At 36.0% G+C, this 15,868-nt stretch overlaps 2 protein-coding genes across 2 annotated transcripts; both read right to left on the reverse strand.

Annotated features, from left to right (window-relative positions):
• Nucleotides 1-544: 544 nt before the first annotated feature.
• On the reverse strand, nucleotides 545-4,623 carry LOC117132059 (putative lipid-binding protein AIR1). Its single transcript, XM_033285494.1, has one exon. It carries the CDS (start codon nucleotides 1,154-1,156, stop codon nucleotides 821-823), a length of 336 nt encoding a protein of 111 aa, XP_033141385.1. The 5' UTR covers nucleotides 1,157-4,623; the 3' UTR covers nucleotides 545-820.
• An 867-nt stretch (nucleotides 4,624-5,490) lies between these two features.
• Nucleotides 5,491-7,469, reverse strand: LOC103868143 (putative lipid-binding protein AIR1). The gene has a single exon (XM_009146248.2). It carries the CDS (start codon nucleotides 6,100-6,102, stop codon nucleotides 5,767-5,769), a length of 336 nt encoding a protein of 111 aa, XP_009144496.1. The 5' UTR covers nucleotides 6,103-7,469; the 3' UTR covers nucleotides 5,491-5,766.
• Between the last annotated feature and the right edge of the window lie 8,399 nt (nucleotides 7,470-15,868).

Consider the following 15,868-nt stretch of genomic DNA (forward strand, 5'->3'; position numbering starts at 1 on the left):
CTTTTTTAAATAAATTGGGAGTCACTCTCCCATATTCCTACCAAAAAAAAAAATAGCGACTACATATATTTCTTCCCTTTTATGACAACAATTTTGGTTTGGAGATAGTTCGATCAAAGTAGAGCCAAAATGTATTCAGCTCAATTAAGCTCGAGATACTCTCCTCCGTTTTAAAATGTTACATATTTTAGATTTTTTACACATGTTAATAAAACACATTAATTTTCATAATTTTTGTGATTATTTTTTCCCATAATTTTAAGTCAATAAAACTCTAATAAGTACAATTAATTTTTTTTAAGTTTGCAATTAGATAATAAAACATGCATTGAAAATCCAGAAAATAGATCATTTTGAAACAAATTTTTTTTCTATATAATATGTAACTTTATGAAACAGAAGGAGTATTTTGTTTCCATTTTGTTACCAAAAATTAAGCACATGCCATTAATTAATGCTTACAACGGAATTACTAAACCGTGTTGTGTTCAGTGAGATCGTATAACTTTACCTTGCTTTTTTCGATTCACATATAAGCCCGATATAGACAATAACACCGATTGAAGCTTTTATTAATCAAATTCGAACGAAACGTTTTACAAACGAAGGTAAGGTAGAACAATGAAGTAAAAGGGCAACGAACATGGCGATTACACACACAAACCCATTATTGCATGAGAACGTTACACTCATCATTTTATTCAATCGAAGAAAGTTACAAATACAAAAGAAATCACCAGTTTAAAAGCAAAAGACTACAGGCAACAAGTTCAACCTTTATTTTTTCGGTATGTCTTCAGATATCTCATACGTATTCAACTTACGGGCATTGGAAACTTGGTGGAGCAAATCTGCTACAAGCATTTAAAAGTACGCTGATATCGATGGGAAGGTGAACGTTGATGCCAAGAACGTTAACGTCGAGCGCGGTACAGAGACAGACTGCAGCCTCAAGGTCAGCCAAGCCTGCAATGAGCGAGCAGCACGGCGGTACTGGTGGCGGTGGGTTTCCTAATGTTAAGTCAATTGCATTGAGCACATTAGTGCAAGCACCGATCTGAAGGGCATTTCTAGGACAAGTGCCTTGAGCAGTAGTGTAAGTGAAGAAGAGGAGGTTAAGGAAAAGGAAGAGTGCAAGAGAGGTTCTTGGAGCCATTTGTTTGTGTACCAGAAAAACTCTGAAACAAAATCTCAGGAAGTAGTAGTGTGTTTATATTCTTTGAGAAGAGTGGAGATAAATTATGGCGTTTTAGTGGATATTTATAGAATTTTGTATAGGAGAGTCATAAATTGGTTTCTACAAGAGATTGGTTGACTTTTTTTTTTTTTTCAAATTTATGAGTCGACTATAATAAGTAGACGCAACAGTTATTGTCTGAATTAGTTGGCAAATCATAAAAAGGAATATTGTACAAATTATAGAGTAGAGTAAACTACTATTATAAGTTTGTTAGCCACTCTACCCTGTCTCCACGTTTAAACAAAACATATAATCAAGAATATTATTTACGATTTATAACTTTTGACTGTTTTATAATTTGAAGTTTAGAAATAAATAGTACAATCTTAATTTACAAAATCTACAAATGTTTATGTGAAGCCGCAGGTTCAAAGATGATACAGACTAATATCAATAGCAGTGGGAGCCGTGACAAACATATTTTTGATGACATACGTAATTTCACATGAGTTCATTATATATGATTTTATTGCAGTGTATCAAAAGATACACAAGATCGACCATATCTTGGTTTAAAATATCATGACTATTCAAGAAAAATGAAGAAACTGACCACATATATACTATACTTGAAACTGGCTATATATTACTCAATACCACAGTTTACAAATTTACGTTCCATAGAATTTAAGAAAGCTAAGTTAATTCTATTTATTTATATCTATGCATTTTAAATTTTTGTTCTCATAAAATTCTAATATACTAAATCGTTACGAACATATTTCCTACTCTCATCAATTATTTTCATATAATATTTAGGGTTTTATTTCTGATATTGTAGCTTCTGCAGATTAATCAATATAAAAACTATATGAAAAGTAGAACCATCTGTCTTGGTATTGTATGTTGCAAATTTTATTCGAAAAGAATCTACTTATTATGAGTGTAAGTGTAATTCAGATGTCATCCATGTTATGGGAGAATCAATATTATGAAGAGAGAGCTGCACCTGGAGTCATGGGAGAGGAATCAATGTTATGAACAGAGCTGCACATGGAGTTATTGTTCATGAATTTTTCTTTGGCTCAAACATCAATGTATATTCACTAAATCATGGTATGCTATCATATACTTTACAAGAGGTTTCGACCACCATCACACAAATAGGATCAAAATAGTAATACTTAGAAGAATTCAAGGGCTTCCTACGATACCTAATTGCCCTGAAGTGTGCACTTAACAAAAGACATAAACGAGAACCAATTCATTCAGCCAAAATCGTAAGTAATAAAATGTCTCCTGCACCTCACAGTTACAAAGACAAAATCTATCGATGGACTAGACCTAATTAAGACTATAATTTTCTACATAGTTGATTGTAGCCAAAAAGATTAGAGTGATATTCATGTATTGACAACTTGACACCAAAGGTGTGTTCCTAGATTAGATCCAATATAACCGCTTATTAAAATCTCAAACCAATAGCCAACAAGACGGGACCAATGAGTCTGAAATGAAACAAAAGTTGGGCCTTGAAAACAGGTACATACCAGTCCAAAAATAATTTCAAGAGATTTGAAGCTCGTACCACCGTTCAGAACAGAAGACCCAATTACATTATGAGGATGCAGAACGAACCACTTTTCACCAGACGTCATACCTCTCTTCCGGAAGCTCCCACTGCCAAAGACGAAGGTACATATATGGTGGAGGAAGCATGTTACCGGTTCAGGCGCCGTTGACTTGAATGACGTGCCAGATCTCTAAAAACCAAAAACCAAAAACCAAATCTGACGGCTCACTTCAGCCCTAAAAGCCAGCCCTTCCGCATCCATCACACTATGAGTCTTGTTGCTGCGCCATAAAATGCATGTTGCTGTCACCATCGACCTCACACAATTCTTCATATAAAATCTCGACAAGCATAAAAAACTTGCTTATGGACTAGGGTTAAGCAGATGGATAGAAAGAAAAATGAGAAAGAAAATTATGGTTGGAGGAGGAAACCTCCGGCACCAACCAGAGCCAGAACGGAACTAGTTTTTTACTTTGCTTTTTGTCTACACAGAGCGACAAAAAAAGAGAGAAATATCGTTCAAATAGAGAATATACAATTCTGGCTGATTAAAAAAATATTCAAAAGAGAAAAAGAGAAAATTAAATTGAAATATTTTTGTTCATGAAGTTTTCATAATGATTGCCTTTACTTATTTCATTTATCAATAAATATGTAATAAAATTATATTAAATATTTATAATGATTTATCATAGACTAACACTTTAAATTTTTTGGCTTCATTATATAATTACAGGGATAAATAATTTCGTTAAAATTATATATGTGCTACGTCGCACCCTCAACCTACTATACCAATCTCAATCTGTAAGAGTGATTAGAATGGAATAATTGTTCTTTATTCCTTCATGATAGGTTGTTCACGACATGGACATATATTATCTTTCGACGAATTCTATTTCATTGGCAGACTAGTATCATTATTTAGTCTAAGCATAATCTCACATGAAGAAACATTCATGGCTTCATTTTTCATTTGTTATATATATCCATGCCATATGGACGGACTTATCATACAATTAATATCCGTATGTTGTCAATAATATATATTATTAAGTTTCAACGAGAGCAATAATACATCGACAGTTCCAAAACAAACCATGCCTTTTCATGAATAGACTTCCTGTATTAGTGTTCCGAGAACCCGAACGAGTGTCCTTGAAACCCATAAGGCGACAATGGGCCCACCAAGTTCCATGCCCAATGCCGAGCGCAAGAGACGGTCCATGGCGAGCTCAAGAGACGGTCCATCAGGGCCGGCTCACTTTGAAAATGGGCCTGAGCCGAAATATATATTTTGGGAGGATTTATGTATAGTATTAAATTTTATGGTTTTTTTACAAGTTTTCAAAATTTTAAGGCTTTAACTAGTAAAAGAAATTTGTTAAAAGTAGAGTGGGTCCTGTGCAAATGCACTGTTGGCACTCCCTCTAAACCGTCAATGGGTCCATGCCGAGCTGATACTTTGAAACTACAATATAAAGGAGGTCGAAACATTTAATACTATCATATAGACATATGAACCTCATCAGAGATCACGTTTCCATTATGTTCCACTCTTAAGACCTTTAAAAGAGAGATCAAAGACTAGAGAAGAGGACACGGACACGAATCCGGCTTAGAAACCTCAGTGAAATGCCAGTCAAACCCGTAGAAACCTGATATTATGATACTTGAAACCCATATATTCGCTTTATCTGGTTTTTAATCTTCAACAAGAACTAGTCCAAACCATAGCTCATCTCAAATCACAAACCTTGATAGCCATGGAACCCCAAAACTAAAGAATATATCAAATTCTTTGCCATAAAAATAAGTGATGAGATCATCGGTTACATCGCACACTCCATTCGCGCCCTAGCTATATTTCTAAACAAATATTCAAGTATCATCTTATAATCAATAATTATAATTTATATAATAAGATAGTTAAAAATGCTCTTAGTGACACATAATTTTTAACTTGGTATTCTTATACCACATGGATATAGAGTTAGAATCAAACCATGATATCCTTTTAACCTTTTTAGATCGTCAACGGTACTGGAGCGAGACCATTGTTCTATTTCTTCACAAAACTGATGCACATTTGCCAAAAAAAAAAATTCTTGCATACATATTTCTTTTATAACATCACGATTTCGTCCTTTAGTACCAGTACAACAAGTTTGTAGTTATCTAGAAAATAGTAATATTAACTGTACTATTATGTAGTTTGATAAAAGTGTATTAAAGTAATGTAATAGCGACTACATATATTTCTTCCCTTTTATGACAACAATTTTGGTTTGGAGATAGTTCGATCAAAGTAGAGCCAAAATGTATTCAGCTCAATTAAGCTCGAGATACTCTCCTCCGTTTTAAAATGTTACATATTTTAGATTTTTTATACATGTTAATAAAACACATTAATTTTCATAATTTTTGTGATTATTTTTTCCCATAATTTTAAGTCAATAAAACTCTAATAAGTACAATTAAATTTTTTTAAGTTTGCAATTAGATAATAAAACATGCATTGAAAATCCAGAAAATAGATCATTTTGAAACAAATTTTTTTTCTATATAATATGTAACTTTATGAAACAGAAGGAGTATTTTGTTTCCATTTTGTTACCAAAAATTAAGCACATGCCATTAATTAATGCTTACAACGGAATTACTAAACCGTGTTGTGTTCAGTGAGATCGTATAACTTTACCTTGCTTTTTTCGATTCACATATAAGCCCGATATAGACAATAACACCGATTGAAGCTTTTATTAATCAAATTCGAACGAAACGTTTTACAAACGAAGGTAAGGTAGAACAATGAAGTAAAAGGGCAACGAACATGGCGATTACACACACAAACCCATTATTGCATGAGAACGTTACACTCATCATTTTATTCAATCGAAGAAAGTTACAAATACAAAAGAAATCACCAGTTTAAAAGCAAAAGACTACAGGCAACAAGTTCAACCTTTATTTTTTCGGTATGTCTTCAGATATCTCATACGTATTCAACTTACGGGCATTGGAAACTTGGTGGAGCAAATCTGCTACAAGCATTTAAAAGTACGCTGATATCGATGGGAAGGTGAACGTTGTTGCCAAGAACGTTAACGTCCAGCGCGGTACAGAGACAGACTGCAGCCTCAAGGTCAGCCAAGCCTGCAATGAGCGAGCAGCACGGCGGTACTGGTGGCGGTGGGTTTCCTAATGTTAAGTCAATTGCATTGAGCACATTAGTGCAAGCACCGATCTGAAGGGCATTTCTAGGACAAGTGCCTTGAGCAGTAGTGTAAGTGAAGAAGAGGAGGTTAAGGAAAAGGAAGAGTGCAAGAGAGGTTCTTGGAGCCATTTGTTTGTGTACCAGAAAAATCTGAAACAAAATCTCAAGTAGTAGTGTGTTTATATTCTTTGAGAAGGGTGGAGATAAATTATGGCGTTTTAGTGGATATTTATAGAATTTTCTATAGGAGAGTCATAAAAAAGAATATTGTACAAAGACTAAACTACTACTATAAGTTTGTTAGCCACTACACTACACCCTGTCTCCACGTTTTTTTTTTTTTTTTGACGTTCAAAAGCTATTATATTATTCAAGCTTGAGGTGGTCTGAGTAACCAGACCGGAATTGAACAACCAATAAAATATAACTTCCTATGGAAAGATCTAGCAGTCTTAGCTAAAATATCTGAAAACTGATTTCGCGCTCGTGGAACATAAGTGATGTTGAACTCCGGGAAGCAAATCTGAAGCGTCTCAATTTAATCAAGAGTATTATTTACAATTTATAAATTTTGACTGTTTTATAATTTTAAGTTTGGAAATAAATAGTACAAACTTTATTTACAAAATCTACAAATTTTTAGGTGGAATAGGCAGGTTCAAAGATGATACAGACTAATATAAATAGCAGTGGGAGCCGTGACAAAATGAAAGGAGATAATCGTTTTGTTTGTTGTTTAACGTTCAAACATATTTTTGATGACATACGTAATTTCACAGGAGTTCATCATATATGATTTTATTGCAGTGTATTAAAAGATACCCAAGATGAAAAAACTGAATATATATATATATATTTGAAACTGTCTCTATTACTGCAATAAGATTTTTATCTTTAAAACCCTTTGGCTAAGTTTATTTTGGGAAAAAATTTCCAAACTATTTATTTAACAAAAAAAACTTCAAACTAACTTTATTTAATGAATCTAATAGGTCATAATTACCATTACTACCGGTAAATTTTTAGTTTAGGGGTTTCTATATTAGGGGTTTTACTGTTAAAAATCCAAAAAAATCAAAAAATTAAAAGTTTTATAATGTTATCTAAAAATTAGTAACCTACATTTTCAAAATTAGCACTTTTAATTTTTTTTTGTAAATATATGAGTTTGATAGGTTTCTAACATCAACATCATATATGTATCAATTAAAAATGTAAAAACCCAGAAAAGATAATAAAAATTATCTAAAGATTTACCTGTAATAAAACTATTAAAAGGTTAAAAATGTATAAAAATATAATAAAAATTATGTCTTATCTAATAAAAATGTAATAGAGATTTACCTGTAATAAAATTATTAAAAGGTTAAAAATATAAAAAAAAACAAGAAAATATAATAGAAATTATATCTTATCTAATAAAAATGTAATAATAAAATCTTTAGATAAATTTTATTATATTTTTTTTTCTTTTTCGATTTTTAATGGTCTCAACTATGTTTCTTTAATGTAGAAACTCCCAAACTAAAGATTTGCCAGTAGTAATGGTAATTATGACCTGATAAGGTTTAATTCATTAATTAAAGTTAGTTTGGAGGTTTATCTAGGAGCTCAGACAGAACTTGCATACATATCACAGTTAGTTGAAGGGTTTTAACGTTAAAAATGCTACTCAATACCACGGTTTACAAATTTACATTCCATAGAATTTTAGAAAGCTAAGTAAATTCTATTTATGGGAAAATTGTTTTTTAGGCCAAAAATTGATAACTATGTCCTATTAGGCTAATCTCATATACTTTATGTCCTATTAGTCTAAATAATTTCAAAATGGCAATATTGCCCTTAATTTCAATTAAAAATTTGAAATTACAATTAATAAAACAATTATTAAATATTAAAATATAATATTTAACTAAAATAATTTTAAAAATTATTAAAAATCCCCAAAAAAAGCCTAAAGTTCGAATTCTTTTTCTCAAAGGGGTCGATCGATCCTGTAAGAAACCGTTCGATCTGAATCGGTTGTTCTTGAGAAATATATCTAGAACAACAAAAATATGCGGAGCATATGCTGATCGACAAAGCCCAGGTCAGCCGATCGCAAAAGCTCGATCCCACTTCGATCGGTCGCATCTTCAGGATCGATCGATCCCGTGCCCATGTAAGTCTTCCAAATCGATTTCCTAGTTTTCATCGGTTAAATCCGGTTTGATTCCCACTTGATTTGAACCGAACAAACACGAGCTGAACTCTTAAACCTCAATTTCTAATCAATCAAACTCATTTTCCTCTTCTCCTTGAAGAACAAAGGGGAGAAGAAGATCGCGTGAGAAGAAGTTTCCAAATCGATGTTTTAGTTTTTTTTTTTAATTTAAAATTTAATTTTATTAATCACGATTTTCTTTTTTCTTTTAATAAAATCGATTTAATAAATATAAGAAAACTGAATATGTCCAAATATTCTCTTCCCATATTTTTGGAACTGATTATCATTATCCGTAGAATTTGTATTCTACTATATGTAGAACGAAGTAAACATGTTTGAAATCGATTTCTACTTGTTTTAGATTTATAGCAATGTGTAGATTCTGATTTCTACAGGTTTTAGATTTATAGTAATGTGTAGATTCCAGATTCTACAGATTTTAGAGCGATAGGTTAAGCATGGAATGTGTTTTCCAAACTTTTTTAGATTACTATTATTTACGTAGATCATGTATTCTAAACATATTATATTCAATGAAAAAGTAGATTACATTTTCTACTGTGTAAAATGTCAATTCTACTTTTTGTAGAACAAAATATGAAATTATGATTTATACATTTTTAAAACTAAAAAAAATACCAATAAATTGAAATAGGTAATTTCATCAGTAGTTACTATTTTTTGAATTTTTTTTGTTTGTAAAACTATTTATTTGATTTATTTTGGAAAATACTAAATGATATTAGAGGAAAAAAATGGTACAAATATTTTTAGCCTAATAGGACATAGTTATCATTTTTTGGCCTAAAAAACAATTTCCCTATTTATATCTTTGCATTTTGCATTTTTATTCTCATAAAATTATAAAATACTAAATCTTTACGAACATATTTCCTACTCTCATCAATTATTTTAATATCATATTAGGATTTTATTTCTGATATTGTAGCTTCTGCAGATTGATCAATATAAAAACTATCTGAAAATCTGTACTGCAAGTAAAACCATCTGTCATGGTATTGTATGTTGTAAATTTTATTCGAAGAGAAGCTATTTTTTTTTTTGAAAGAATTTTAAATTTATTCACTTCAAAAACCTTTGTACAAGCTAATGCTATTTTTTATCTACAAAAGGGACAAAGTTTTTGGATTTTAGAATGGAATTTGAAAGAAACCGAAGTTTATCTCCTCCCAAACCAGATTGCCATGGCCTTCTCGTGCTTACTCCCCACTGTTCTTCTCAAAGATGATATTCTGTTCCGAACCAACTTGTCCAGATAGAGAATTATCAGATTAGGGGGCTTTGGAGGCTCCGCAACTCGAAGAGCATTCCTCTCAAACCATATAGCATAGGCCACTGCTTGAAACGAGTATCTGAACAAAAAGCTCAAGGTTCTCCCATGCAGCCCTGTCGCCAGCTTTTGAATCAGAAGAGTCCATTGATTCGAACAGCCAGGACCGGCCAAGTCTTTTGTGGTTCCTCTCCAGACTTCCGCAGAATAGGAACACTCAAAGAACAAGTGGTCTCTAGTTTCTACAGACGAGTTACATAGCCAGCAAGAAGAAACAGCTTGAGGGTTCCACCTGAGGATCCGGTCTCCGGTCGACAATCTGTTATGCATTGCAAACCATGTAATGAAAGAGTACTTAGGAGTAGCTTCAGGACACCAAACTCCTCTATGCCATGGAATCTTTGGTGACTGAGATCGAGTGAGGTGCCATGTCTGAGAAGTGGAGAAAACCGGATGAAAATCACCATTCTCCCTCTTCCAAAGACAAATATCGTCCTCCTGGACAAGGCCGGGGCGACGTAGTCCCATAATTTCCTGCTCAATTTGCATCAAGACAGAGGTTCTGTGTTTTCTACATGGATAAGCCTTAACAGCCCTTTCCACTGTGGCGTTTATCGGGATACCGAGATCAATGCAACCTCTTTCTCCTGTTAGATCAAGTAGCTTACCCAAGGAAGACCAGTGATCATTCCAGAATGATGTCACTGAACCATTTCGGATGTTAACTTTTGTAAGTTGCGAGGCTAAGGGTTGAAGCTTTAGAATTTTCTTCCACATCCAAGAACCTAAAGAGCTTGTGTCTTTCACACTCCAGAAAGAACCTTTTCTGATAAGATACTTGTGAATCCATTGACCCCCCAAAGCAGTCCTAGCAGAGAGAATGCACCATATCAATTTTAAACAGGAGACTTTGTTAGCTTCCTCCAGAGATCTCAGCCCTAACCCTCCTTCATCCTTTGGTGTGCAAACATCTGACCAAGCTATCTTAGCTTTCTGAGTGGACATAACATGACCTCACCAGAGGAAGGCTGACGAGATGCTGTTGATTTCCTGAATACACTGGTTTGGAAGCCTGAAAGCTGACCTCCAAAAGTTTGTCAAGCTATCTATTACCGAGACAATCAGCTGCAGTCTACCAGAAAAAGAAAGGTGTCGAGCTGTCCAGGAGCTGATCTTCGATCTTATTCTCGAAAGCAGGGGAGCATAATCATTTAGTGACATTTTTTTTACATCAATGGAAGGCATAGATATCTGACCGGGAGAGAACCTGTTTCAAATGGGAACTGATCCAGGATTGCGATGCTATCATCCTGAGTAACACCCGCCATGTAGAGAGTAGACTTCTCTAGGCTGATATTCAGAGCAGAAACTGTCGCGTAATCTTGAAATACTTTCAGGATGCCTTAAATAGAGCTTTCTTTCTGTCTGAGAAAACTAGAACACCATCAGCGAAACAGAGGTGAGTGAGGCTCAGGTCTTGACAGTATGGATGGAAGCCAATACGCTTCTCTTTTGCGGCTTTATCTAGGAGCTCAGACAGCACTTGCATACATATCACAAATAGATATGGCGAGAGAGAGAGCAGTTGACGAAGTCCCCTCTTGCTATTAAACTACCATGGTAACTCCACATTAATTTGAACGGAGAAGGAGGCCAGCTCTATGCATTTCTTGATCCATATGATGAATTTCTCTGGATGGTTCATTGCTGAAAGAACAGAGAGCAGAAAGGGCCACTATACTGAGTCAAAAGCCTTCGAAATATCTATTTTAACCGCACATCGTGCAGAGACAGTGTCCTTGTGATAGTTTTAAACAAGCTCAAATGCCAATAGAATATTTTCCATAAGCAGCCTATCCTTGACAAATGCCGATTTGTTCGAAGATATGAATGAAGGGAGCAACCTTTTCAAACGATTAGCCAAGATTTTTGAAATAACCTTGTAGATCACGTTGCAGCAGGAGATGGGTTTGTAGTCTTTCATTGAAATGGCTTCAACTTTCTTGGGGATAAGCGCCAATATTGTTGAGTTGATCCCTTTTGGGAGAAACCCTTTATCAAAGAAAGACTTCACTGCAATAACAAAGTCCCCACCGGTGATAGCCCAAATAGCTTTGAAGAACTCACTGGTGTAACCATCTGGGCCGGTAGACTTGTCTGCTGCCATTCCAAAGAGAACCCTCCTTATCTCTTCCCCTGGAACCTCACCAATTAGCATGTTCTTGTCTTCCTCCGCACAATCATAATTCAGAAGAGTTTTTAGCTCATCCAATCTTACACCTCTGTAATCATGGGGTGTGTGAGATTGGAAATTGGTGAAATGCTCCATTGCTTCCTTTTTAATATCTTTTTTTATTTGCTATTGAGCCATCAGCTCTTTTAATGTCTCTGATAGAATTTTGAACCTCTCTGATTGTTGCAGCCTTATGAAAGTTTTTATTGTTACCATCTCAAACTCCTAACCAATGAATCTTAGCTTTTTGACTCAGAACTTTCTCCTCCAATCTCGAGAGGAAAGACCATCTGTTCAGAAATACGGACTCAGCCTCCATATTAAGCTGGGTAGGATCTTGCATCGTCTTGGTCTGGCGTTCACAGAGCTTTGAGAAGACCTCCTTTGTATTTTTTTATATATCTCCTACTTTCTCTTTACCAGTTTCTTAATCGCAGGCTTTAGAGCCTTTAATATTTTTTGAAAGCTTGAAAAGAGCAGAAGTAGAGTTGAACAAAGGCTAAGTCTCCGACCAGAATTCGTTAACCATCGGTAGAAACTCAGGCATGTCCGCAACTGTATTGATAAACTTGAAAGGCTTCTTAGGCTTCATACGCTCGTTTTGAATTGATATCATACATCTCTGATGGTATGACCACCCTCCAGCGTCAAAGAAACAGTCGAAACCAAACTTCATTCATCAAGGTGCGATCAAGTTTCTTGCAGATAACACCATTATCGCTTTTATTACACTATGTGAATCTCGGCCCCTGATAAGACATGTCCATGAGGGAGAAGTAGTTGACCACGTCTTGGAAATCTCTCATACCCAAAGAATCGAAAGAGGCATTGTGTTCTGAATGCTAGACACCATTCAGAATCTCATTAAAGTCACCAAAGACAATCCATGGCGACTTTTGAATACGAGGTGAGTCTTGGTGAGCTTTGGTGTCTCTCCAAAGTTCTTTCCTCTCCTCTGCCAAGTTGTGACCGTAAAAAAATGAGCAGAAAATCTCCTCTACCATACCATCCAAAAGAATAGAACATGTAATCATCTGAGCGCTTTGGAAACATGGAGTGACTCTCACCTTCGGGCTCCAAACTATCCAGAATCTTCCCAGACGATGAAGATCATAATTAGTGATAGAAGACTAGTTTGGGAAAACTGTATCCAATATTCTCCTAGCTTTATTTTCTTTACCCGGGTTTCAATCAGACAACCAATTTGAAAGCCATACTTCCTCACCCAATCTTTAACCACACTTTGTTTTGACAATTTGTTGAAGCCCCTTATATTCCAAAAAAAAAAAAAATCCAGACATTATTGATGATGACGAGATTTCATTTTATTCAGACCGCTGGGACCGACATCTTGCGCTTTCTGAACGGACTTATCACCCAAGACCGTATGCTTTAGTTTTGAATCTCTAGGAAGAGACTGGCGTGGTATCACAACTGCCTTCGCTTTTGCATCTGCCTCCGCAGGAGAGCTGAAATCTCCTTTACTCAGATCAGAATCTTCCTTCTCATTTTCAATTACTTCCCCCTCCTCTTCTTCACTAAGCACCGAGAATCGAGAGTTGGTGAGGATAGGAGTTTGAGCTGATTCCAACTATTTGCTTCTTTTTGAAGGAGATCGACTTGATATCCCAGGCGAGACATCCAACCATTCAATTTCCTTCTCATCCTTATGAATTTCTTCTGCCTCTACTTCAGTCTCTAAAGTTACTGAATCCTACCCATTTTTCATAAATAACTCATCTCCCTCCACAACTACTTCCTCTAGGACTTGCTCAGAGTTCTCACTTCTCTGGACCTCCCTAATTTGTCGCTCGACCATCTCATTTTCATCTTCCAAGACCCCATTTTGGTTCGAAGCCACCATGTCTTGAGTGATATCCAGGTTGTGGTCTACCACCCCCACTGATTTTTCTTTCACCCTCTCACTTTCTTCCAGTCACATACCTTCATCATCTGTCTGCACTTCACTTCGCTCGCATTTGTTAGCAAGGCACATTTTTGGAGTGTGTCCCCACTTACCGCATTTGATACCCTTCGAAGGTAGCCCCAGGTAGGTGTATTCCACCAAAATGTCTTGACCCTGAATGTTGAAGTTCATCTTTTTCGGAAGATCCTTAGTTAAATCTGCTTTCACAAAGATCTTCGCTACATCCATATTCAAATACTGAGTTGTTTCCAGGTGGAGCCTCACCGGACTACCAACAGGACTAGCCACGAAGCTGATCCCTTGCCACGAGAATCTATTCAAAGGCACATTTTTCATATGAACCTACATTGGAATTGATTTCGCCGGAGGCTTCTCCTTCTTTGCCACCGGAGACGACTTTGTCATAACCACCAGAATACCCGCAGGATTCCAGATACCTCTCCAAAGAATCATGTTTCCATCCACCTGGTTCATAACCCTAAACTTCATTGTGGTGAGTCAACCTCATACACATCAATCATCTTAGCTTTATCATTTAGAGCCCAAATCTTATTGACAATAGAGTGAACTTTAGGGAAGTGTGTGAATTTTCCGATGAGGAAATCACCCAATAATGGAGAACACATCCTTCGTAATCTCCTCCGGAACGATTACCGACCCAACACCATCCTTCATATTCACCTCTACATCATATTTCTTTAGAACTTTTTGATCCTGAACCGCTCCAACCCACGAGCCTTTCGTCCCTCCTGGACCAGTCACAGAACCCACCGCTACTCCTGGAGTGACCGGAGCCATTCCATGGAAAGCCAAATCACAATCATCTACCATCGGAACACCAATGACGGCGCCGTCGGAAGCCCAACCCAAAGTCACGACACTCAGAAACCGAATGGCCTAATTTTTCGCTAGAGCCAAAATGGTGTGTTTCCTCCGAAAAAGGCTATTTATTATAAGTGTAAGTGTAATGCAGATGTAATCCACGTTATGGGAGAATCAACGTTATGGAGAGAGATGCACCTGGAGTTTGAGAGGAATCAATGTTATGGACAGAGATGCACCTGGATTTAATGTTCATGAAGTTTTCCTTGGCTCAAAACATCAATGTATATTCACCAAATCATGGTACGCTGTCGTATACTTTAAAAGAGGTTTCGACCACCATCACACAGATAGGATCGATATAGTAAAACTTAGTAGAATCAAGGGCTACCTATGTTACCTTATTGACCTGAAGTGTACACTTAACAAAAACATAAACGAGAACCAATTCATTCAGCCAAAATCGGAAGCAATGAAATGTCTCTTGCACCACACAGTTACAAAGACAAAATCTAGCGATGGACTAGACCTAATTAAGACTATCAATTTTCTACATAGTTGTTGGTAGCCAACAAGATTAGAGTGATAATCATGTATCGACAACTTGACACCAAAAGTGTGTTCCTAGATTAGACCCAATATAACCGCTTATTAAAATCTCGAACCCTAAACCTTAATCCCTTAACCAATGAGTCTGAAATGAAACAAAAGTTGGACCTTGAAAACAGGTACAGACCGGCCCAGAAAAAATTCTTAGTTTCAAGAGGTTCGAATCTCATACCACCATTCATAAAAGAAGACCCAATTAATTTGTTAGGATGCGGAACGAACCACATTCCACCGAACATCATACCTCTCCTCCGGAAGCTCCCACCACCAAAGACGTAGGTAAATATATGGTGGAGGAAGCATGTTACCGGTTAAGGCGCCATTGATGTGAATGACACTCCAGAGATCTGAAAACCAAAAACCAAATGTGACGGCTCACTTCAGCCCTAAAAGCGAGCCCTTCCGCGTCCATCACACTATGAGTCTTGCTGCTGTGCTGCGCCATAAAATGCATGTTGCTGTCACCATCGACCTCACACAGTTCTTCACATAAGTTCTCAATAAGCAAAAAAAAACTTCCTTATCGACTAGGGTTAAACAGATGGAGGGGAAAAAATGAGAAAGAAAATTATGGTTGGAGGAGGAAGCCTCCGGCACCAACCGGAGCCATAAAAGAGCTAGGTTTTACTTTGCTTCAGAGTGACAAGATAATGACGAAGATCGAAAAGAAAAGAAATATTTCCACGAAAACCGACTTAGTAGGGATATATAGAGGAGCCTGAGCTGAGCACGCAACAGAGAGATTTTTTAGACCTAGGAGAACTCTGCTAGCTTAGAAAAACTTAGGATTTTGGCGGCCTAATT

This window comes from Brassica rapa, chromosome A02, assembly GCF_000309985.2.
Source record: "Brassica rapa cultivar Chiifu-401-42 chromosome A02, CAAS_Brap_v3.01, whole genome shotgun sequence".
Lineage (NCBI taxonomy): Eukaryota > Viridiplantae > Streptophyta > Magnoliopsida > Brassicales > Brassicaceae > Brassica > Brassica rapa.

What these genes read in the sequence shown, in the direction of transcription:
- LOC117132059 (XM_033285494.1), bottom strand. Translation starts at nt 1,156, where the DNA reads ATGGCTCCAAGAACCTCTCTTGCACTCTTCCTTTTCCTTAACCTCCTC.
- LOC103868143 (XM_009146248.2), bottom strand. Translation starts at nt 6,102, where the DNA reads ATGGCTCCAAGAACCTCTCTTGCACTCTTCCTTTTCCTTAACCTCCTC.